The sequence below is a fragment of the Onychostoma macrolepis genome, chromosome 21 (assembly GCF_012432095.1).
Source record: "Onychostoma macrolepis isolate SWU-2019 chromosome 21, ASM1243209v1, whole genome shotgun sequence".
In the NCBI taxonomy this organism is placed as follows: domain Eukaryota; kingdom Metazoa; phylum Chordata; class Actinopteri; order Cypriniformes; family Cyprinidae; genus Onychostoma; species Onychostoma macrolepis.
In genome coordinates this window covers 31,675,447-31,698,010 of record NC_081175.1, presented here as the reverse complement: position 1 = coordinate 31,698,010, position 22,564 = coordinate 31,675,447, and the positions used below count along the sequence as shown (strand labels likewise).

At 36.0% G+C, this 22,564-nt stretch overlaps 2 protein-coding genes across 3 annotated transcripts; one reads left to right on the top strand and one right to left on the bottom strand.

Moving 5' to 3' along the window:
* The first annotated feature begins 209 nt into the window (after positions 1-209).
* LOC131528205 (tumor necrosis factor receptor superfamily member 14-like) lies at positions 210-4,856 on the top strand. Its single transcript, XM_058757207.1, has 5 exons — positions 210-378; positions 3,465-3,590; positions 3,704-3,856; positions 4,097-4,178; positions 4,313-4,856. Exons 1-5 carry the CDS (start codon positions 252-254, stop codon positions 4,494-4,496), a joined length of 672 nt encoding a protein of 223 aa, XP_058613190.1. The 5' UTR covers positions 210-251; the 3' UTR covers positions 4,497-4,856.
* Positions 4,857-9,489: 4,633 nt separating this feature from the next.
* LOC131529443 (tumor necrosis factor receptor superfamily member 14-like) lies at positions 9,490-20,759 on the bottom strand. Of its 2 annotated transcripts, none has more exons than XR_009268098.1 (9): positions 20,262-20,759; positions 20,067-20,131; positions 14,573-19,383; positions 14,349-14,400; positions 13,776-13,968; positions 11,923-12,048; positions 11,657-11,809; positions 11,335-11,416; positions 9,490-11,200 (listed from the first exon to the last, which is right to left on the bottom strand). XR_009268098.1 is itself a non-coding variant. In XM_058759206.1 (9 exons), the coding sequence occupies exons 4-9, from the start codon at positions 14,358-14,360 to the stop codon at positions 10,987-10,989; spliced, it is 780 nt and encodes a 259-aa protein (XP_058615189.1). In that variant the 5' UTR covers positions 14,361-14,400; positions 14,573-14,629; positions 20,067-20,131; positions 20,262-20,739; the 3' UTR covers positions 9,495-10,986. The 2 variants fall into 2 exon arrangements, 1 of the variants encoding a protein (XP_058615189.1); XM_058759206.1 differs by having other exon boundaries at positions 9,495-11,200; positions 14,573-14,629; positions 20,262-20,739.
* Positions 20,760-22,564: the final 1,805 nt, after the last annotated feature.

The following is a 22,564-nucleotide window of genomic DNA, read 5'->3' as shown; positions in this document are numbered from 1 at the left end:
ATTTTGAAAATTGTCATTCCCTTGCTTTAAGGAGTTGACGTCACTTGCTGGTGCATTAATGTAAAAAATAATAAGTCAATGTTTAGTTTTGAGGCACATCAATTTGAGTAAAATGGATTTAAAAGTGTCTGGCACAATTTATTTCTGTCTGTTTTTCTGAAAGCCATCTAACACGAATCTCTTTTCAGCTCCATGAAACAAAAGCACAAAATGACAACCTCTGCACCAGAGATGATTTATTTAATTCCCAGATGTGTATAGTCTATAATCTATCAACATTGCTTCCTCTGTTCTTCGTGAACATTGTGCTTTGTGTGGCAGCCTGTAATAATGCAGAATATGAAGTTAATGGAGTGTGTTGCCCGATGTGTTATCCAGGTAAGTCCTGTATAAGACTGCTCTTCACTCAAACCCACAATACATGCAGATGAAGTCAGATACTTAAAGGGGTCATATGATACTTTTCATTATAGGCTTTAAACTAGGGCTGCAACAATGAATCGATTAAATCGATAAAAATCGATTACTAAAAGCGTTGGCAACGAATTTAATAATCGATTCGTTGTGTCGCGCGACGCGAGACGTTTGATTATTTAAAAAAAAAAAACTTTAGTTGAGCGCGGAGCGGAGTGAACACACTCGGTCTCTCTCGCGCACGGATGCTAGCAGAGTTTGGCGCCTCATAAATAAAAAAAAAAACAAAACAAAAAACGAGCGGAGGTAGAGGAAAGATATGGCGGAGGCAGAGAAATCCGTGCGACCCAAGTCATCCAAGGTGTGGGAGCAGGGGCGGCGTTTGCGTATGGCAGAGTATGCAGTTGCCATACCCTAGCCCAGTCAGGTGCTGTGAAAAATTATCCAAACTTGAGTCGCTTATAATTCGTTTTTATTATTTTAAATCAGAGAGTTTTAAAAATAGTAAACCAATGATAAGCATTAAAATAACTTGTCAGTAAAACTTCGTAACGCCATTGGATCATCAAGCTCTCAGCGAGACCTCGTAACTTCACCCGCCTCCGTTCAGATTGACGCGCGCACAGCCTGGAGAAGATGAGATCTCTGCTTTTTCGCAATGCAAGGGTGAATAAATAATTGGTGTTTGAATAGTACAGCGTTTTCTTTACTCAAACACTATGTCAGTAAAGGATAATGTTTTTGTGTGTTTGAAGAGTGGAGAAGAATTAGTTATTTGCTGTCTATATACGTTTTAAATATCCTGTGCATTATGTGCATAAGCGCTTAATTTGAGATTTTGGCCAAGTGTATTAAACAACAAGAAAAAACTAAGCGCCCATATAGCTACAATCAAAGTTATATAACCTGTAAAGTTGATGAAAGCATAATGCACTTGCTGCTTCAGATAACAGTTACAGCCGTTCTAATGACAGACAAAACACTCCATCTCCGTCATTCTCTGGTCAAAACATTATTAACTCCATTTGAGCTTGATTTTCATATAATGTTAAGTGCAGGTGTCTGATACAATACCAACGCTAACGACGCAGTGTTGTTAAATTATTTAATTTTTGCACTCCCAAAAAGTCTATATATTTGGCAGATGTAAAGCATACATGTGTATGTTTTTGTGTTAGTCCATTTTATTTTATTTTATTATTATTATAACAGCTCAGGGATGTTCAAGGAGCAACATGTTTGTGCACTTTCTAAAGATTTTAGTTCTGTTTTTGAATAAAGGGTTGGAAATGAATGCTTTTATTTTTTTATCCGATTCATCGATTAATCGAAAAAAATAATCGACAGATTAATCGATTATTAAAATAATCGTTAGTTGCAGCCCTACTTTAAACTGTATCATTCATTATTACTGATGAACAACTGTAATATGCTCATTAAATAATCTTCTATGTTTGGACTGATGTGGCCAGGGTCTTGTTAAAAGTAAACCTCCACCAATCTGGTATTTCTCTGTGGGCGATGCCAAGCAGCGGGTGCTCTCCCGTTGGCAGAAATTACACATAAAAATAATACTGTATATAGAAACAACTAGAGCAGGCCAGGTGTTGAATTACAGCGTGAAATCTGTTTATATAGTACACAGTTTTATTTCTGAATGTCAATGGACATTCGATTTTTCATTATAAGTCACTTATTTGACAGAGATTTTTATAGTTACATAATCCACAAATAGATTTCAAGGTCTAGGTTAGTGGATTCAAGGATGGAAGATGGTTTGGAATCACTGATTCATCATTGCATTATACACAACATGACTCCAGTCTAGGGTTGGGTATTGATTCCCTGATTTATTTCACTTTGATTCTGATCTGCAAACATTCACAACTCGTTGTTCAGCAGAAGCAGATATCCCTGAAAATAGGCATAAAGTTAAAAAAAAAAAAAAAAAAGAGGTCAAAAACCAATATTGGGATTGTTCATGATTGGTCTATGAACGTCCGTTCACTCACCACCAGAGGTCACCCGCTCACCACATTGACTCTTGCACTACACCAGGCATCCTCAAATCTGGCCCACTCCTGCAGAGTTTAGCACTAACCCTAATCAAACACACCTGAGCATGCTAATCAGAGTCTTCAAGATCATTAGAACATCACAGGTAGCTGAGTTTGATCAGGTTTGGAGCTAAACTCTGCAGCAGATTGGCCCTCCAGGGAAAGGTTTGAGGAACCCTGCACTACACTAACTGTTGCACGTCACCCCGGACTACAGTTCCCATCATCCATTGCACTGATGACACACACACAGCTGATTGCACTGATTACACAGCTGATTCCTATCACACGCCTTACTTAAGCCATGGACTTCCTCAGTCAGATCGCTGAGTATTGTCTGCGATTATCGCTCTCCTAGTGATAGTACTCTGGAGCCATTTCCAGTCATAGTTTCTAGTCTAGTCTTGTATTCTCGCCTGTGTTTCTTGGATTAACCCTTTGCCTTGCCATTCGAGTCTATTTGTACCGCTTGGACTATTGCTCGTGTACTCGGATTACTCCTATTGTCAAGCCCTTTGGATATTATTCACTGATTGACAACCCACGCATGCTCTCAGAATACTCTTGTGTCTTGCCCTCGACATATCTGTTTACTGATGTTTGACCCTGCCTGTGTTTGACTATGTTTCTGAATCAAAGCTTGCACATGGGTCCGTACGCCTCACGTCTCGTCGGCTCCGTTACAATAACAAGATCCCGATTAATTAGAAAATCTGTGTACCCAGCATCATTACAGTCTGATTATTTGTATTGTTTTGATTATTTATTCTAGATTATTTTCTAAATCGGAAAAAATATTTATTGGCCAAGTGTGCACACAGAAAGACAGAACATAATAAATGATTTTAATTTTTAAGTCTACACAGTTTATAGAAATATACAGACATCAAATAAATACAACTTATACATAAATTTTACATGTATTTGTAACTGTATATGACATGTATAAATAATGAATAATAATTGTGCTGGTAATTGTTTTATATTGTCTAGGAAAGCGAGTTTATAGACATTGTGATGAGTACACAAGCACAACATGTGATTCATGCCCCGTGATGACCTTCACTGGCGCTCCTAATAGATTTACTGAATGTCTGCACTGTTCTGTCTGTGATCCAAGTGAGTCGTCATGGTTTCATGCTTTCAGATATATTGTAATGTTTTTTTCTCTTGCTGACTTGTCATTGCCAGGTTTTCTATAATTGACTCGTTTGTTTGCTTTCTTGTCAAAGGTAATGGGCTGAGAGTAAAGCAGGTGTGTACATTAATATCAGATACAGTGTGTGAACCTCTGCCAGGTTATTACTGTGTAGACTTGCTCTCCAACTGTAAAAAGGCCATGAAACATTCATCCTGCTCACCTGGACAATACATCAAACAAAACGGTCAGTCTTTATCAGACAAACAGCTTTAATATACATCCATAAAACCTGAGAACAATAACTCTGCTTACAAAACCACCTGAAAAAAAATCTAAATTATGATTAGGCTGATTATTAGTTAGTTATGTGAAGATTCATTTAGTGTGTCAGATGCTATTCTGAATAATGATGAATTATCTGTGAGACCTGTCACTGCTTTTATTGCTCATGTACTGAGAGTTTTTTTTAATTGTGTTTGTATAGGAACAGAATTCAGAGATACAGTGTGTGATGTCTGTCCTGGCGGTTCATATTCAGATGGCACATTCTGCAAATTGCATACAAAGTAAGTATTCATATTTTAAAACACTGACACCTTCTTAAATAAAATTTGTTGTTTTATAATTTGCTTCAGTAGATTTTTTTCTCACAAGAGATATATTTGTAGTTTAACTTGAGTACTGTATCTCTCTCTAACAGCTGTGAATCTCTTGGCAAATTAACAATGAAGGAAGGAACCGATACGGCTGATGCTGAGTGCAGGAATAGAGCACGTTCTCATTTACTATCATTGATTCCGTGTGGAGTGTGGTCGCTGTTGTTTACTGTCATCATTGTAATTATTGTAAAGAAAAAAAAAAGCAAAGGCAAAATAGCGAATTAAATCAAGTTACAACCCAAGATGTGGACCTGTAAACTTTTTTTATATATAGTAAGTTGCATAGATCCCCCAACAGATATTTTATCAAAGATTCAGTCATGTTTAGTGGACATTTTTTGGGACAAGCTGCACTGGGAACCAAAAAGTGTATTGAACTTTCCTAAAGAAGGACTTGGACCGGTGCATCTACAAAGTCGAACAGCTGCTTTCAGAAATCAGTTCATACAAAGACTTTTAACAGACTCGGAGAACTCAAACTGGAAGAAGGTGGCCTTCTCTGTTCTGAGAGGGTTTGAAGGCCTGGGATTGGACAGAGCCTTACTTTGGCTAGATCCTCAGAAGCTGAAACGCTCTAAGTTTCCTGTTTTTATCAAAATCTTTTAAAGTGTGGGCCGTGTTCAAGATCCCAGAGGAGAGGACTGTGAACTCTTTGCTGTTGCACGAGCCGTTAATGTTTGGCTCATGTTTGGCCTCGTTCAGTGAACTGAGTTACTTTGTGACAGAAGAGGATCTTCTCAACTCTGGACTTTTAACTATTGGACAAGTTCTACAAGTAGCTGGAGCTAACAATATAAATGTGAGTTCAGTGACTGAGAAGCTGGGGATAATGGACAACTGTGGAGGAGGCCGTTTCTTAGAGGTTACCAGTTTGGTTGTGATGGGCTCAGATGTTACTTCTGGAAAGGTCTGTTACAAAATCTGTGTTATAATCTTTAATAAGAAGGCCTTGGATAAAAAAAAAAACGATACAACTTGGCGTGGTATGCTTCATATGAAAGAGAGTGAAAAACCTGAGTGGAGAGTATTGTATAAGTCACCATTATCTGAGAGAATTGGAGATTTGCGCTGGAGTTTGTTACGTGGTGCTCTTGAGATGAATGCTTTTGTTTCTGTAATTAACCCGGATGTTGATCAAAACTGTTCTTTTTGTTCACAAAAGGAAAGTGTCTTCTATGCATTTATGCAGCGTTCTAGACTGTGTTCTAGTGTTATTGTTTTAAATAACATTTTTAATTGCTTTAATGAGTGTTTTTCAATGAAGGTGTTTATTTGTGGTTTTAAATATTCACAGAGTCGTAAGTATCAGTGTCAGTTGTTTAATTTTATATTGGAACATGCAAAAATGGCAATTTATACTACAAGAAAAGAAATAAAATGATCATGGGGTTTGCAATTATTTAAAGGCAGTTTTTACTAACTCTGTTAAATCCAGAATCTTAATAGATTTTAATTATTATAAAGTAATCAATGATCTTGCAAAGTTTGAATTGATTTGGTGTCTTAAAGGGGCTTTGTGTGAGATTTTTATTGATGATTTTTATTGATGGGGAGATGTCAAATTATTTTTTACTTTGTTTATCCAGTTTTTCTTTTTCACCCAGCAAACATAAATATACTGATAAACACAAGGTACAAGACTCTGGCTTTCTCTGTCTTCTTTGGAGCTCCTATGAAATAACAAGAGAGAAAATACTGTCAAGTATGTCAACAGTATGATGAATAAATATTAATGGTAACACTTTACAATATGATGTCTTTTGTTAACATTAGTTAATGTATTAACTAACATCAATGAACAATACATTTATTACACAATTTATTAATCTTTGTTAATAAAAATACAGTCGTTTATTGTTCATGTTAGTTCACAGTGCATTAATGTTTACAAACAACTTGTGATTTTAATAATGCATTAGTAAATGCTGAAATTAACATGAACTAAGATTATAAATGCAGCAGAAGTATTGTTCATTCTTATTTCATGATAATAGATTAACAGATTTGAACAAAGAAATGAAGCATTACTACGCACAGGCCGTATTGATTGCTAATACAAAAATAAGACGAGTAAAGAAAACGTGGTACTTATTAAAATAATCACCCTTTACTTAAATATATGAACACAGAAAACCTCTGTTAACAGGTTAATGTAACATTTCCCATTCTATGACTAATAAAATAATCGCAACTTACTCTGTGTAACTGAACATGGCTTTCCTCGGAGAAGCTGCGTGCGCTGTGTCTTGTTTGACAGGTGTCAGGGTTAATACCGGGGCGGTTCTAGACCACGGTAACTGGGGGGGGCCAGACAGGGGCCACTGGAGAGTTTAGGGGGCACACTTTTAAAATTCATATTAACCTACTAGTAATATTCATTCAGTCATTTTTCACCATGTCATGTATCACTGCAATCTCTAAAAGTAATCTATAACAATTTAAACTAAAATGAATGTTTCATCATGTTTCATTTATTTGACAAATAATTTTGTATTGTAGTGTCTGGGGCATCATGTACTCATTATTTTTGAGGGGCACGAGTGAAGGGTTATACCACTGTATACCACTGTATAACTGATATAGGCTTATGTCCCTACTGAGAAAAAATAAAATATAACCATCACAGAACATTTTAATGGTCTCCACTACAAAATCATTACAAACATTACAAACCATTAACTTTTAACCATTAAAAATAGTTTTCTGTTGTGTGTTTTGGGACATATTCCATTAAGATTTATTGGTTTTAACAAGCCACCAACAGAAGGCAACCAATTACCAGTAGAGACCAACAGGGTCATTACAGTCATTACAAGTCCCATTATAACCAGTAAAACCATTACTAATTTTGAAATGGTGTCTATTGTTTTGTTTTTTGTTTTTCAGCAGGGGTTTTATTCTTTTTTTTTATTCGATATATCCCCAAAATACATTTAGTGTGTGTGTGTGTATATATATATAACAGTGAGGCCAATTCCTTTATTTTTGCTGTAGACTGAAAACATTTGGGTTTGACATCAAAAGATGAATATGAGACGAGAGATCAGCATTTCAGCTTTTATTTCCAGGTATTCATATCTGGATCTGACACACAACTTATCAAAGATATCACCTTTTGTTTGAACCCACCCATTTTTCATGTGAGCAAAAGTATCGGAACAGATTGACTTAAACTAGATTAAAGTGAATAAGTCTTAATATTTAGTTGCAAATCCTTTGCTTTCAATAACTGCATCAAGTCTGTGAGCCATTGACATCACCAAACTTTTGCATTCTTCTTTTGTGATGCTTTCACCACAGCCTCTTTCAGTTTTGGGGGGTTACTCCCTTCAGTCTCTTCTTTAGCAGGTGAAATGCATACTCTACAGGGTTTAAGTGGCCAGTCTAAAACCTTCCACTTCTTGCCCTGATGAACTCCTTTGTTGTTTTGGGTCATTATCTTGCTGCACGATGAAGGATCTCCCAATCAGTTTGGTTGCATCTTTCTGTAAATTGTCAGACAAAATATTTCTGAAGACGTCTGAGTTAATTTTGCTGCTGCCGTCATGTGTTACATCATTAATGAAGATTATTGAGCCTGTCCCAGAAGAAGCGATGAAAGCCCAAGCTGTTACATTACCTGTGTAACGTGTACTATAATGTACACCTGTGTACACTGTGTTTCAGATGAGCTTGTATGTTTGGGATCATGAGCAGATCTTTTTCTCCAAACTTTAGCCTTTCCATCACTTTGGTCCATAAAATCAGTCCATAAAACCTTGTCCCAGAATTTTTGAGGCTCGTCTCCTATTCTTCTCGCTAATGAGTGGTTTGCATCTTCTGGTGTAGCCTCTTTACTTTTGTTCATGAAGTCTTCTGCGAACAGTAGACTGTGATACCTTCACTCCTGCCCACTGTTGCTGATTGTTGCTGATGCCACTAACAGTTGTTTTAGAGTCTTTCTTTACAGCTGTCACAATGTTTCTGTCGTCAACTGCTGATGTTTTCCTTGATCTACCCGTTCGAGGTGTGTTACTTAGTACACCAGTGGTTTCTTTCTACCTCAGGAGATTCCAAATGGTTGTGCTTGCTATTGCCAGTGTTTGTGCAATGATTTGATTGATTTTTCGTCTTCTCTCAGCTTCACAATTGCTCGTTTTTCACCCATAGACACCTCTCTGGTTTTCATGTTGGTTACACGTCTAACTAACTATAAATGCAGTCTGCATGGATCTGAAACTGAGCGCAGACATTCAGTGCTATTTATTGTTTGAATAATCAATTAATAGGACACACCAGGACAACAAAACACACCTGTACATATGGTACATTTGGTAACATGAAAAATGGGTGGGTTCAAACAAAGGTGATATCTTGTAAGTTGTGTATCAGATCCAGATGAAAATACCTGTAAATAAAAGCTGAAATGCTGATCTCTCGTCTCATATTCATCTTTTGATGTCAAACCCAAATGTTTTCAGTCTACAGCAAAAATAAAGGAATTGGCCTCACTGTTATATATATATACACACACACACACTAAATGTATTTTGGGGATATATCGAATAAAAAAAAAGAATAAAACCCCTGCTGAAAAACAAAAAACAAAACAATAGACACCATTTCAAAATTAGTAATGGTTTTACTGGTTATAATGGGACTTGTAATGACTGTAATGACCCTGTTGGTCTCTACTGGTAATTGGTTGCCTTCTGTTGGTGGCTTGTTAAAACCAATAAATCTTAATGGAATATGTCCCAAAACACACAACAGAAAACTATTTTTTTAATGGTTAAAAGTTAATGGTTTGTAATGTTTGTAATGATTTTTGTAGTGGAGACCATTAAAATGTTCTGTGATGGTTATATTTTATTTTTTCTCAGTAGGGACATAAGCCTATATCAGTTATACAGTGGTATACAGTGGTATAACCCTTCACTCGTGCCCCTCAAAAATAATGAGTACATGATGCCCCAGACACTACAATACAAAATTATTTGTCAAATAAATGAAACATGATGAAACATTCATTTTAGTTTAAATTGTTATAGATTACTTTTAGAGATTGCAGTGATACATGACATGGTGAAAATGACTGAATGAATATTACTAGTAGGTTAATATGAATTTTAAAAGTGTGCCCCTAAACTCTCCAGTGGCCCCTGTCTGGCCCCCAGTTACCGTGGTCTAGAACCGCCCGGTATTAACCCTGACACCTGTCAAACAAGACACAGCGCACGCAGCTTCTCCGAGGAAAGCCATGTTCAGTTACACAGAGTAAGTTGCGATTATTTTATTAGTCATAGAATGGGAAATGTTACATTAACCTGTTAACAGAGGTTTTCTGTGTTCATATATTTAAGTAAAGGGTGATTATTTTATTAAGTACCACGTTTTCTTTACTCGCCTTATTTTTGTATTAGCAATCAATACGGCCTGTGCGTAGTAATGCTTCATTTCTTTGTTCAAATCTGTTAATCTATTATCATGAAATAAGAATGAACAATACTTCTGCTGCATTTATAATCTTAGTTCATGTTAATTTCAGCATTTACTAATGCATTATTAAAATCACAAGTTGTTTGTAAACATTAATGCACTGTGAACTAACATGAACAATAAACGACTGTATTTTTATTAACAAAGATTAATAAATTGTGTAATAAATGTATTGTTCATTGATGTTAGTTAATACATTAACTAATGTTAACAAAATACATCATATTGTAAAGTGTTACCATTAATATTTATTCATCATACTGTTGACATACTTGACAGTATTTTCTCTCTTGTTATTTCATAGGAGCTCCAAAGAAGACAGAGAAAGCCAGAGTCTTGTACCTTGTGTTTATCAGTATATTTATGTTTGCTGGGTGAAAAAGAAAAACTGGATAAATAAAGTAAAAAATAATTTGACATATAATCAAATCTCCAATTCTCTCAGATAATGCTGACTTATACAATACTCTCCACTCAGGTTTTTCACTCTCTTTCATATGAAGCATACCACGCCAAGTTGTATCGTTTTTTTTTTTTATCCAAGGCCTTCTTATTAAAGATTATAACACAGATTTTGTAACAGACCTTTCCAGAAGTAACATCTGAGCCCATCACAACCAAACTGGTAACCTCTAAGAAACAGCCTCCTCCACAGTTGTCCATTATCCCCAGCTTCTCAGTCACTGAACTCACATTTATATTGTTAGCTCCAGCTACTTGTAGAACTTGTCCAATAGTTAAAAGTCCAGAGTTGAGAAGATCCTCTTCTGTCACAAAGTAACTCAGTTCACTGGACAAGGCCAAACATGAGCCAAACATTAACGGCTCGTGCAACAGCAAAGAGTTCACAGTCCTCTCCTCTGGGATCTTGAACACGGCCCACACTTTAAAAAGATTTTGATAAAAAACAGGAAACTTAGAGCGTTTCAGCTTCTGAGGATCTAGCCAAAGTAAGGCTCTGTCCAATCCCAGGCCTTCAAACCCTCTCAGAACAGAGAAGGCCACCTTCTTCCAGTTTGAGTTCTCCGAGTCTGTTAAAAGTCTTTGTATGAACTGATTTCTGAAAGCAGCTGTTCGACTTTGTAGATGCACCGGTCCAAGTCCTTCTTTAGGAAAGTTCAATACACTTTTTGGTTCCCAGTGCAGCTTGTCCCAAAAAATGTCCACTAAACATGACTGAATCTTTGATAAAATATCTGTTGGGGGATCTATGCAACTTACTATATATAAAAAAAGTTTACAGGTCCACATCTTGGGTTGTAACTCGATTTAATTCGCTATTTTGCCTTTGCTTTTTCTTCTTTACAATAATTACAATGATGACAGTAAACAACAGCGACCACACTCCACACAGAATCAGTGACAGTAAATGAGAACGTGCTCTATTCCTGCACTCAGCATCAGTCGTATCGGTTCCTTCCTTGATTGTTAATTTGCCAAGAGATTCACAGCTGTTAGAGAGAGATACAGTACTCAAGTTAAACTACAAATATATCTCTTGTGAGAAAAAAATCTATTGAAGCAAATTATAAAACAACAAATTTTATTTAAGAAGGTGTCAGTGTTTTAAAATATTAATACTTACTTTGTATGCAATTTGCAGAATGTGCCATCTGAATATGAACCGCCAGGACAGACATCACACACTGTATCTCTGAATTCTGTTCCTATACAAACACAATTAAAAAAAACTCTCAGTACATGAGCAATAAAAGCAGTGACAGGTCTCACAGATAATTCATCATTATTCAGTATAGCATCTGACACACTAAATGAATCTTCACATAACTAACTAATAATCAGCCTAATCATAATTTAGATTTTTTTTCAGGTGGTTTTGTAAGCAGAGTTATTGTTCTCAGGTTTTATGGATGTATATTAAAGCTGTTTGTCTGATAAAGACTGACCGTTTTGTTTGATGTATTGTCCAGGTGAGCAGGATGAATGTTTCATGGCCTTTTTACAGTTGGAGAGCAAGTCTACACAGTAATAACCTGGCAGAGGTTCACACACTGTATCTGATATTAATGTACATGCATGCTTTACTCTCAGCCCATTACCTTTGACAAGAAAGCAAACAAACGAGTCAATTATAGTAAACCTGACAATGACAAGTCAGCAAGAGAAAAAAACATTACAATATATCTGAAAGCATGAAACCATGACGACTCACTTGGATCACAGACAGAACAGTGCAGACATTCAGTAAATCTATTAGGAGCGTCAGTGAAGGTCATCACGGGGCATGAATCACATGTTGTGCTTGTGTACTCATCACAATGTCTATAAACTCGCTTTCCTAGACAATATAAAACAATTACCAGCACAATTATTATTCATTATTTATACATGTCATATACAGTTACAAATACATGTAAAATTTATGTATAAGTTGTATTTATTTGATGTCTGTATATTTCTATAAACTGTGTAGACTTAAAAATTAAAATCATTTATTATGTTCTGTCTTTCTGTGTGCACACTTGGCCAATAAATATTTTTTCCGATTTAGAAAATAATCTAGAATAAATAATCAAAACAATACAAATAATCAGACTGTAATGATGCTGGGTACACAGATTTTCTAATTAATCGGGATCTTGTTATTGTAACGGAGCCGACGAGACGTGAGGCGTACGGACCCATGTGCAAGCTTTGATTCAGAAACATAGTCAAACACAGGCAGGGTCAAACATCAGTAAACAGATATGTTGAGGGCAAGACACAAGAGTATTCCGAGAGCATGCGTGGGTTGTCAATCAGTGAATAATATCCAAAGGGCTTGACAATAGGAGTAATCCGAGTACACGAGCAATAGTCCAAGCGAGGTACAAATAGACTCCGAATGGCAAGGCAAAGGGTTAATCCAAGAAACACAGGCGAGAATACAAGACTAGACTAGAAACTATGACTGGAAATGGCTCCGTACTCGGCGATCTGACTGAGGAAGTCCATGGCTTAAGTAAGGCGTGTGATAGGAATCAGCTGTGTAATCAGTGCAATCAGCTGTGTGTGTGTCATCAGTGCAATGGATGATGGGAACTGTAGTCCGGGGTGACGTGCAACAGTTAGTGTAGTGCTGGGTTCCTCAAACCTTTCCCTGGAGGGCCAATCTGCTGCAGAGTTTAGCTCCAAACCTGATCAAACTCAGCTACCTGTGATGTTCTAATGATCTTGAAGACTCTGATTAGCATGCTCAGGTGTGTTTGATTAGGGTTAGTGCTAAACTCTGCAGGAGGCCAGATTTGAGGATGCCTGGTGTAGTGCAAGAGTCAATGTGGTGAGCGGGTGACCTCTGGTGGTGAGTGAACGGACGTTCATAGACCAATCATGAACAATCCCAATATTGGTTTTTGACCTCTTTTTTTTTTTTTTTTTTTTTTAACTTTATGCCTATTTTCAGGGATATCTGCTTCTGCTGAACAACGAGTTGTGAATGTTTGCAGATCAGAATCAAAGTGAAATAAATCAAGAATCAATACCCAACCCTAGACTGGAGTCATGTTGTGTATAATGCAATGATGAATCAGTGATTCCAAACCATCTCCCATCCTTGAATCCACTAACCTAGACCTTGAAATCTATTTGTGGATTATGTAACTATAAAAATATCTGTCAAATAAGTGACTTATAATGAAAAATCGAATGTCCATTGACATTCAGAAATAAAACTGTGTACTATATAAATAGATTTCACGCTGTAATTCAACACCTGGCCTGCTCTAGTTGTTTCTATATACAGTATTATTTTTATGTGTAATTTCTGCCAACGGGAGAGCACCCGCTGCTTGGCATCGCCCACAGAGAAATACCAGATTGGAGGAGGTTTACTTTTAACAAGACCCTGGCCACATCAGTCCAAACATAGAATATTATTTTATGAGCGTATTACAGTTGTTCATCAGTAATAATGAATGATACAGTTTAAAGCCTATAATGAAAAGTATCATATGACCCCTTTAAGTATCTGACTTCATCTGCATGTATTGTGGGTTTGAGTGAAGAGCAGTCTTATACAGGACTTACCTGGATAACACATCGGGCAACACACTCCATTAACTTCATATTCTGCATTATTACAGGCTGCCACACAAAGCACAATGTTCACGAAGAGGAGAGGAAGCAATGTTGATAGATTATAGACTATACACATCTGGGAATTAAATAAATCATCTCTGGTGCAGTGGTTGTCATTTTTTGCGCTTTTTGTTTCGTGGAGCTGAAAAAGAGATTTGTGTTAGATGGCTTTCAGAAAAACAGACAGAAATAAATTGTGCCAGACACTTTTAAATCCATTTTACTCAAATTGATGTGCCTCAAAACTAAACATTGACTTATTATTTTTTACATTAATGCACCAGCAAGTGACGTCAACTCCTTAAAGCAAGGGGAATGACAATTTTCAAAATGCCTATATTTCATAACATATATTTAGAAAAGACAGTTAAAGCATTCATTTTTTAAATTAACATTTGAAGATGCTAAATAACTCCATTCACTAAATTTTATCAAAAGACAAAACTACTCTAAATATAGTTCAATTATAATCTAGTTAATTATAAGTGAGAGGAATACAAAGGAAATGTATTATATAAATACCAGATGAATCATACAGCAATCTCACATGGGTTTGCAGGTAAAACTCCCATATCTATACCAAACAGAAAAGCAGGTGAGTGAAGTACTGTAAAGGTTTGAAAAAAAGTAATTATTTAAAACCACAAATAACTATAAAACATAAAATGTTCAACGTTTACACTTCATGGTGCATAATGTTTGATGCTTTAAGATCTCTTTCTGTTTTAAGGGGCCTTAAAACTTACTTTTGCATCAGTCCAGTTTTGTCTTTGTCATTCCAAACCTGCTTGATTTACTTTCTTCTGAAAGGGAAAAAAAAGTTGGTTACCACTGACTTCCATTTTCTTTTATATTCCACATAAATCAGGATCCCCCACCTTGCTTTTTATTATATCCTTTTGAATGATTACGATCAGTTATTAATCAATATTTATCCTTCTATGAATTTAATGATTTGAATAATTTCTGTAATCTTATACTGAAGTAGGGTTAAGAAATATAACATGCTTCTCACACACAGGGCCTTCCCTGCTTGACCAACTCACACATTAAGAACTTTCACTTCACATCATACTTAGAGAATAAATGCAGAATATTGTTTGAACCCCTCACTGTGAGAAAGGATGTCTCTGAATCCTCTAGCCTTGAAGATGATGTATGTATGTATGCGTTTTTGTTGCAGGACGAGATGGCTCCCGTAAGGTGAATAAGTAGCATCCGGGGTGTTGGAATGACCATATTATGACCACCGGACTAATCAAAATGCTGTTCTGTGAGCTAGGAGGGACATGTTGTGCCTAAGACTCGAACCCCCGATGTCATGCTGATAATCAATGAAGATATGTTATTGACTGCTATTGTTCGACGATGTTCCAAATTCATCTATGCTTTAGCCAATCAGAATACTGAAACTTGAAGTAATGAAATAGCATACTGATTTCTGTTTGAGTATAATTGCTGCTGTACAAACTGAATTCTGGAAATGTTGGGACGTTATTTAAATTTGAATAAAATGAAAACTAAAAGAATTTAAAAATCACACGAGCCAATATTTTATTCACAATAGAGCACAGATAACAAATGTTTAAACTGAGAAATTTTAAAATTTTATGCACAAAATGAGCTCATTTCAAATTTGATGCCTGCTACAGGTCTCAAAACAGTTGGGACGGGGGCATGTTTACCATAGTGTAGCATCTCCTCTTCTTTTCAAAACAGTTTGAAGACATCTGGGCATCGAGGTTATGAGTTTCTGGAGATTTGGTGTTGGAATTTGGTCCCATTCTTGCCTGATATAGGTTACCAGCTGCTGAAGAGTTCGTGGTCGTCTTTGACATATTTTTAGTTTAATGATGCGCCAACTGTTCTCTATAGGTGAAAGATCTGGACTGCAGGCAGGCCAATTCAGCACCCGGACTCTTCTACTACGAAGCCATGCAGTTGTAATTGCTGCAGTATGTGGTTTCATTGTTCTGCTGAAATACACGTCATCTGGAGGGGAGCATATGCTGCTCTAAAACCTTTATATACACCTTTCAGCAATCATAGTGCCTTCCAAAACAAGCAAGCTTCCCATACCATATGCACTTATGCACCCCCACACCATCAGAGACGCTGGCTTTTGAACGGAACGCTGATAACATGCTGGAAGGTCTCCCCTCCTCTTTAGCTCGGAGGACATGGCATCCGTGATTTCCAACAAGAATGTCAAATTTGGACTCGTCTGACCATAGAACACTTTTCCACTTTGAAACAGTCCATTTTAAATGAGCCTTGGACCATGTTCACATATGGCTTCCTGTTGCATGATAGAGCTTTAGTTGGCATCTGCAGCTGGCATGGCGGATTGTGTTTACCGACAGTGGTTTCTGGAAGTATTCCTGGGCCCATTTAGTAATGTCAGTGACAGAATCATTCCAATGAGTGATGCAGTGTCGTCTGAGCCATGGGCATCCAAAGGTCTTCTGCCTTGTCCCTTACGCACAGAGATTTCTCCAGTTTCTCTGACTCTTTTGATGATGTTATGCACTGTAGATGATGAGATTTGCAAAGCCTTTGCAATTTGACGTTGAGGAACGTTGTTTTTAAAGTATTCCACAATCTTTTTACACTCTTTCACAGATTGGAGAGCCTCTGCCCATCTTTACTTCTGAGAGACTCTGCCTCTCTAATACATCCCTTTTATAGCTCATGTTACAGGCCTGATGCCAATTAACTTAATTAGTTGCCGGATGTTCTCCCAGCTGAATCTTTTACAAAATGTCTTGCTTTTTCAGCCCTTTGTTACCCCCATGCCAACTTTTTTGAGACCTCTAGCTGGCATCAAATTTGAAATGAGCTCACTTAGTGGATAAGTGTAAAATTTCTCCGTTTAAACATGTTATGTTCTCTATGTCCTATTGTGAATAAAATATTGGCTCATGTGATTTGAAAGTCTTTCAGTTTTCATTTTATTCAAAATTTAAAAAAAATGGCCAACATTTTCGGGTTGTATTTGATGTATGGGGAGAGCAGCCTACAAACTCCTTGCTGAGTATTGAAGCCGACTTCTGCTGATGAAACTACAAACAAATTTTTCCTCGACTGATTGCATCTCTGACTCCTGGTCTTCATTCATCATAACTGGTCTACAGGTCTTAACTGTACTTCCCCTACACTGGTTTGGAATGACATGAGGATTAGGATCGCGGCCACTCTAGTCAATGCTTGCGTTTATACCAGCTGCGCCGTGCACGTTTCAAAAGCGGCTCTCCGCGCTGCATCTACACGCATATGCCTCCTTCAATTAAACATAATGGCTAGTGTAACTGTCATAGGCCAGTAAGAGCTGTTGCGTGTAAACCTAACTCTGTTACAATACTTTTGGAGGGCACTGTGTATATATATATATATATATATATATATATATTAGTTGTATGCTATTTTAATGATAAAGCGCTAATATAAGTAATAAATAAGATTAGCCTATATATTGCTCTAATATGGTTATTATATTTTATTGGCATATATAACAATTATCTGTATAAATTATAAAACTATTATGACAAGGTAATGTTTAATTTATTATATTAGCCTATTTATATATATATAGTTTCTCGCACAAACCGATCGTTTCGTGTCTTAGGACATCAATGTATCGTCACGAGCAGCAAGGTTTAATTTGGATTTGTCTGTGCATGTTTTTTTTTCCTCTCAAAGATTGTGTGCCCATTGACTGGCATTATATGACTGACAGACTATAACGGTTTGAGTTAAAAACCTTCGTTTGTGTTCTACTGAAGAAACAAAGTCACCTACATCTTGGATGCCCTGGGGCTAAGCAGATAAACATCACATTTTCATTTTTGGGTGAACTATCCCTTTAAGGTGAAAGGCAGTATGAGAAAATCTGCAGCTTAATGGGGATCATCATGTCAAAGTATATATTAATGTACATCTTATTTTAACACTTTTGTCTTGAAATAATGAATACATTTATACATTTACATAATTTAATTTGTAATAGTTCTATTTATTGCAATTGTTATTCTGTACTGTAGTCTGATATAGACCTAAATCTATATGTACTCTAACAGTACTATGTTTTTAATTGTAGGATATATTACGTAAATCAATTTTTATATTTGAATGTCACGAATCCTGTTCATGTGCTTCCGTTCACTCACCACCAGAGGTCACCCGCTCACCACATGGACTCTTGCACTGCACTAATTGTTGCACTTCACCCCGGACTACAGTTCCCATAATCCACTGCACTGAGTACACATACACAGCTGAATTCAATCAGACATGCTACATAAGCCATGGACTTCCTCTTTCTCACTGCAAGTATTGTTTAGCGATAGCTACTCTAAGGAAGCCAGTTCTACTGCCGTAGTTTATTCGTAGTCTTGCCTTGCCTGTTTTCCCGTGTTCTGATTCTAGCCTGTGTATCTTGGATTACCCATGTGTCTGGCCCTGTTTTGGATACTGTTTTCCCCAGCCCGGACTATTGCTCTTGTTTACGGATTACCCCTTTTGTCAAGCGCACTGGATATTGTTAGCCATCGACCGACCAAACCCGTTTTGGATTATTCTCTTACCTTGCCCTCAATATACCTGTTTGCACCATGTCTGTTATGACCACGTCTCTGTCTAATAAAAGCCTGCAGATGGATCTGAACGTCTCATGCTCTGATCATTCCGTAACAGAATGACATTAGGATATAGCACCAACAAAACCTCTCTTGTAATTACTTAATTCAATTCATTCATTTTAAAATTAGGATTATTATTAATCATAATAAAATGGCAAAATGTTTGTATGTGTTCAGCAGTAGGTGGTGCTAATGTACTAATACCATGATAATTATATTTTACCTTCTCATTACTGTAGGTAATCTGAATGTTTTACTTTAGAGTTTTTATACTCAGTTTGGTAATTTGGTTCTTATTAATTTAATTATTTTTGTTGTATTTGTATTTTCTTTTTTTTTTAAATAATGCTATTTATTAACATCAGCCTAAATTAGAGGTAGATTATAATACTGTCAGATGAATCATCCCTTTATTGTTTGATAACCAATTGTTTGGATCTTGAGACTGATCAAATTATAAAGTTATTCCTGAGCTTCACTTAATTTGTAGTTTTATATAAATAAACCTTTTTTTTAAAGTCTGATGTTTTGACATCTTCAGTAAATTCAATTCTTTAGACAAGCTGCACAGAAGTCAAATCAAATGCCTTTTTTAAATTTTTTAAATTTTTTATTTCATAACTATAAATGTACAAAGTTAACAATGTCTGTGAGAAAGGTCATTTCAATCGTGGAAAAAAAAGCTCTGGATTAACAATTTGCATTAAAGTAAAACAATACATAAGAAATACAGCAGATTATTGTATTATGTATGCATACAATATGTTCAATACCATTTATTTTAAGTGTTTTTATATAATAGTTTTTTTAATTTTTTTTAAATAAACAAATCTAGAAGTCATCTACAATAAAAGAGGTTCAACAGCAGCTTGTTGTTTCTGAGGAGCTCATGTCTGATCTCGTCCAGAAACATTAGACCCCTGCAGAAGTGAAAGTGTGTGATTGTATGCTCCTCAAATTACGAACAAAACACTTCTTTCCCTCACTGAACTTATTATAGGTTATAGAAAGAGACAACATGAAACTAAACACAAATGGTAAATAATATTTAATTACATATTTGACTATATATAATTATATAATTACACTAATAGTCAAAAGTCTATGGACAGTAAGATTTTTAATATATTTTTTAAAGAAGTCTCTTCTGCTCACCAAGTCTGCATTCATTTGATGCTAAATTATAGAAATTAATAATGTTATTTAGCAAGGATGCTTTAAATTGATCAAAAGTGATGATAAAGACATTTTATAAAGTTACATAAATTATATTTCAAATAAATGCTATTCTTCTGAACTTTCTAGTCATCAAAGAAACCTGAAAATTATACTCTGCTGTTTTCATCATCATAATAATAATAAATGTCTTTTGAGCAGTAAATCAGCATATTAGAATGATTTCTGAAGGATCATGTGACACTGAAGACTGGAGTAATGATGCTGAAAATACAGCTTTAATATATATTCAAATAGAAAACAGTTATTTCAAACAGTAAAAATATACTGTACTTTGGATCAAATAAATACAGGTTTGGTGAGACTTCTTTAAAAAAACATTAAAAATCTGAGTTTTATTCTCTGTATATGATATATAATATTTTACCTGGTCTGTGAGTCCATCTGAAACATCAGAATGAATCTCTTCAGGTGTCTTTGTGTCATGAGAAACTAGAAATCACAAACACAAGCGTCTGATTATATTCATATTCAGTTTATAAAGCAGATGAAATGACAGTTCAGGATTGATTTGACACATTCAGACACCAGACAAGATGAAAGTTTTATCATAAACACTCACAGTTTGGTCTGCCGCTATTAATGCTGTTCCATCTGACTTCTCTCAGCAGCTTTTTCTGTTTTGACTCGTCAGATTGTATCTCATCCTCTCTTTTTGCCATTTTTTTTTTCTTCTTTCTCTCAGAAATATCTGCACACTGAAACCTCTGGTAAATGTTTCTCTGTCAGTGATGTTCATGCTATTATTGGCAGTGACGTGCCTGTTTATGCGAACTTTCCCCATGAGTAATTTCTCCCGAAACCCGCCTATGCAGTTTCTCTCTCACATACTTCTCCTGCTGACCCAGTGAGCATTCAATGGCTGCTGTGAAACCACATACTCAATGAGTAGGTACTTAATTTCAATAAGTGAGTACTTAACGAGCGATAAAAGAGTATGTACTCTACAGCCAAATCTCGCTGAGTATGAATGCGATCCGCCATGTTGACGTTGTCATGTGACCTATGACGTTATCTTCTTCTTCTTCTTCATCATCATCTTCTTCTTCTTCTTCTTTGATGTTTTATGGTGGTTGGCAAACCAGCTTTAGGTGCATTTACTGCCACGTACTAAGATGGAGTGTGGAGCATTGATGTTAAGGAAAAACTAAATAATAACAATAATAACAAACAAACAAACAATAAATAAAATAAATAAGAACATTAAACTTAATAGTAGTAATTTTTAAATCCTGTTTATTAACTCTGTATCTTTCAGATTCTTAAATAATATGAGAAACATGTCTATAGTCACATCTTTATTTAACAATTTCTGGAGTGAGATCTGATTTATTTCTATATGAAGTGCTTCTGTAAGTTGTAATCTTTCATTATCATATCCATAAAAAATGTTCAACTGTTTCGGGAAGATCACATTTAACACAAAGTCCAGACTCATGTTTTCCTGTTTTATATAATGAATGATTAAGTGCAGTGTGTCCAATTCTAAGGCGAGACATTATGCCGTCTTCCTTTCTATTCCCAAAAATTCTCATCTCATTTCCAACTGTTTTTTGAATATTATATAAATGTCATACTTTATTCTCACCATCCCATTTACTTTGCCACATATCTTTGAATGTTTTTTTAATTAACCCTTTTATTTCTAATTTACTCATTGGATCATTAAACTCTGTGTCTGAATGTTTTCATGTTTTTTTTTTTCGCTATTTGATCCACCACTTCATTTCCTTCTATTCCTATATGTGCAGGTATCCATACCAAAAGAGATGACTGTTTTTGTTTGTATTCTGAACAAACTTTGTAAAATATCTGATAAAATGTCTTGTCTAGTTGAAGGTTTACCACTCTTTAAACTTGATAGTGCTGAAAAAGAGTCTGAACATATGACCACTGCAGGTGTATTAATCTCTTCAACCCACTGAAGAGCCAGTAATATGGCAGTCATCTCTGTAGTATACACTGATCGGTGATTAGATGTTCTTTCTGCAACCTGGTCTCATAGAAATACGTACCTCTGCGCACTTTTTGTGCGACACCGTTTTACGTACCTTGCTGCACGTTTCGCCGCAGTTTCAAATAGAAATGTCCACTGAGTGGCGCTAAAACACAGGTTCAATATGTGAACCCTGGCACGTTTTTATTACGTAGATATTGGTACGTATTGCTGTTTTTTTATTACGTTGCTTCAGATACGTATTGCGGCGGTTCAGAATTCAAATATCCGGGGACTATCGGGTAGGTTTAGGTATTTTCAACACGCCCTACACCAAATCCAGCCCTAAACCTACCCGATAGTGTTAACAAATGCAAAACTGATATAAAAACATATTAACTGATGCAACTGTGCCATCTGAACTTCCTTTTATGCAGATTTTAATTGCTTTGTGGTACCGTAGTTTCACGGGATTCGAACCGGTGCTTCTCGTCTCCGTACTCCGTGAACCACCGAACAAACTTATCAGCGATGAAAACCCAGAGATATGAAGCTGGATGTGTGCGATGCTAGCGTTCGAAAGCATCACTTTTCAAATCTTGCAGCATATTAATATTGTTTTGAAGTCATAGCATCATATTCTTCAAGTAATTGTGCCAAAATTACGCTTTATTAATCGCAACTCTGTAAATTTGTGTGAAAATGTTCATTTATTTTGGAAACTGCAGTGATATGTACTTATTGGTACGTATTTCATGGCACGCTAAAAAGTGCACCCAGGTACGAAAATGCCATGAGACCAGGTTGTCTTTCTGCTATTCTATACCTGAACCTTGGCACATATATTGCTGCTGCTGTGTGCCCTGTTTCAGGATCTTTAGATCCATCTGTATATATTATATATAAAATAAAAATAAAAATTCTGCCGG

Coding starts and splice junctions, on each gene's coding strand:
- LOC131528205 (XM_058757207.1), top strand. CDS start 252: ATGTGTATAGTCTATAATCTATCAACATTGCTTCCTCTGTTCTTCGTG. Junction 3,591..3,703: donor CTGTTCTGTCTGTGATCCAA/GTGAGTCGTCAT, acceptor TTCTTGTCAAAG/GTAATGGGCTGAGAGTAAAG. Junction 3,857..4,096: donor ACAATACATCAAACAAAACG/GTCAGTCTTTAT, acceptor GTGTTTGTATAG/GAACAGAATTCAGAGATACA.
- LOC131529443 (XM_058759206.1), bottom strand. Junction 12,049..13,775: donor TTGCCCGATGTGTTATCCAG/GTAAGTCCTGTA, acceptor TATATTGTCTAG/GAAAGCGAGTTTATAGACAT. Junction 11,417..11,656: donor ACAATACATCAAACAAAACG/GTCAGTCTTTAT, acceptor GTGTTTGTATAG/GAACAGAATTCAGAGATACA.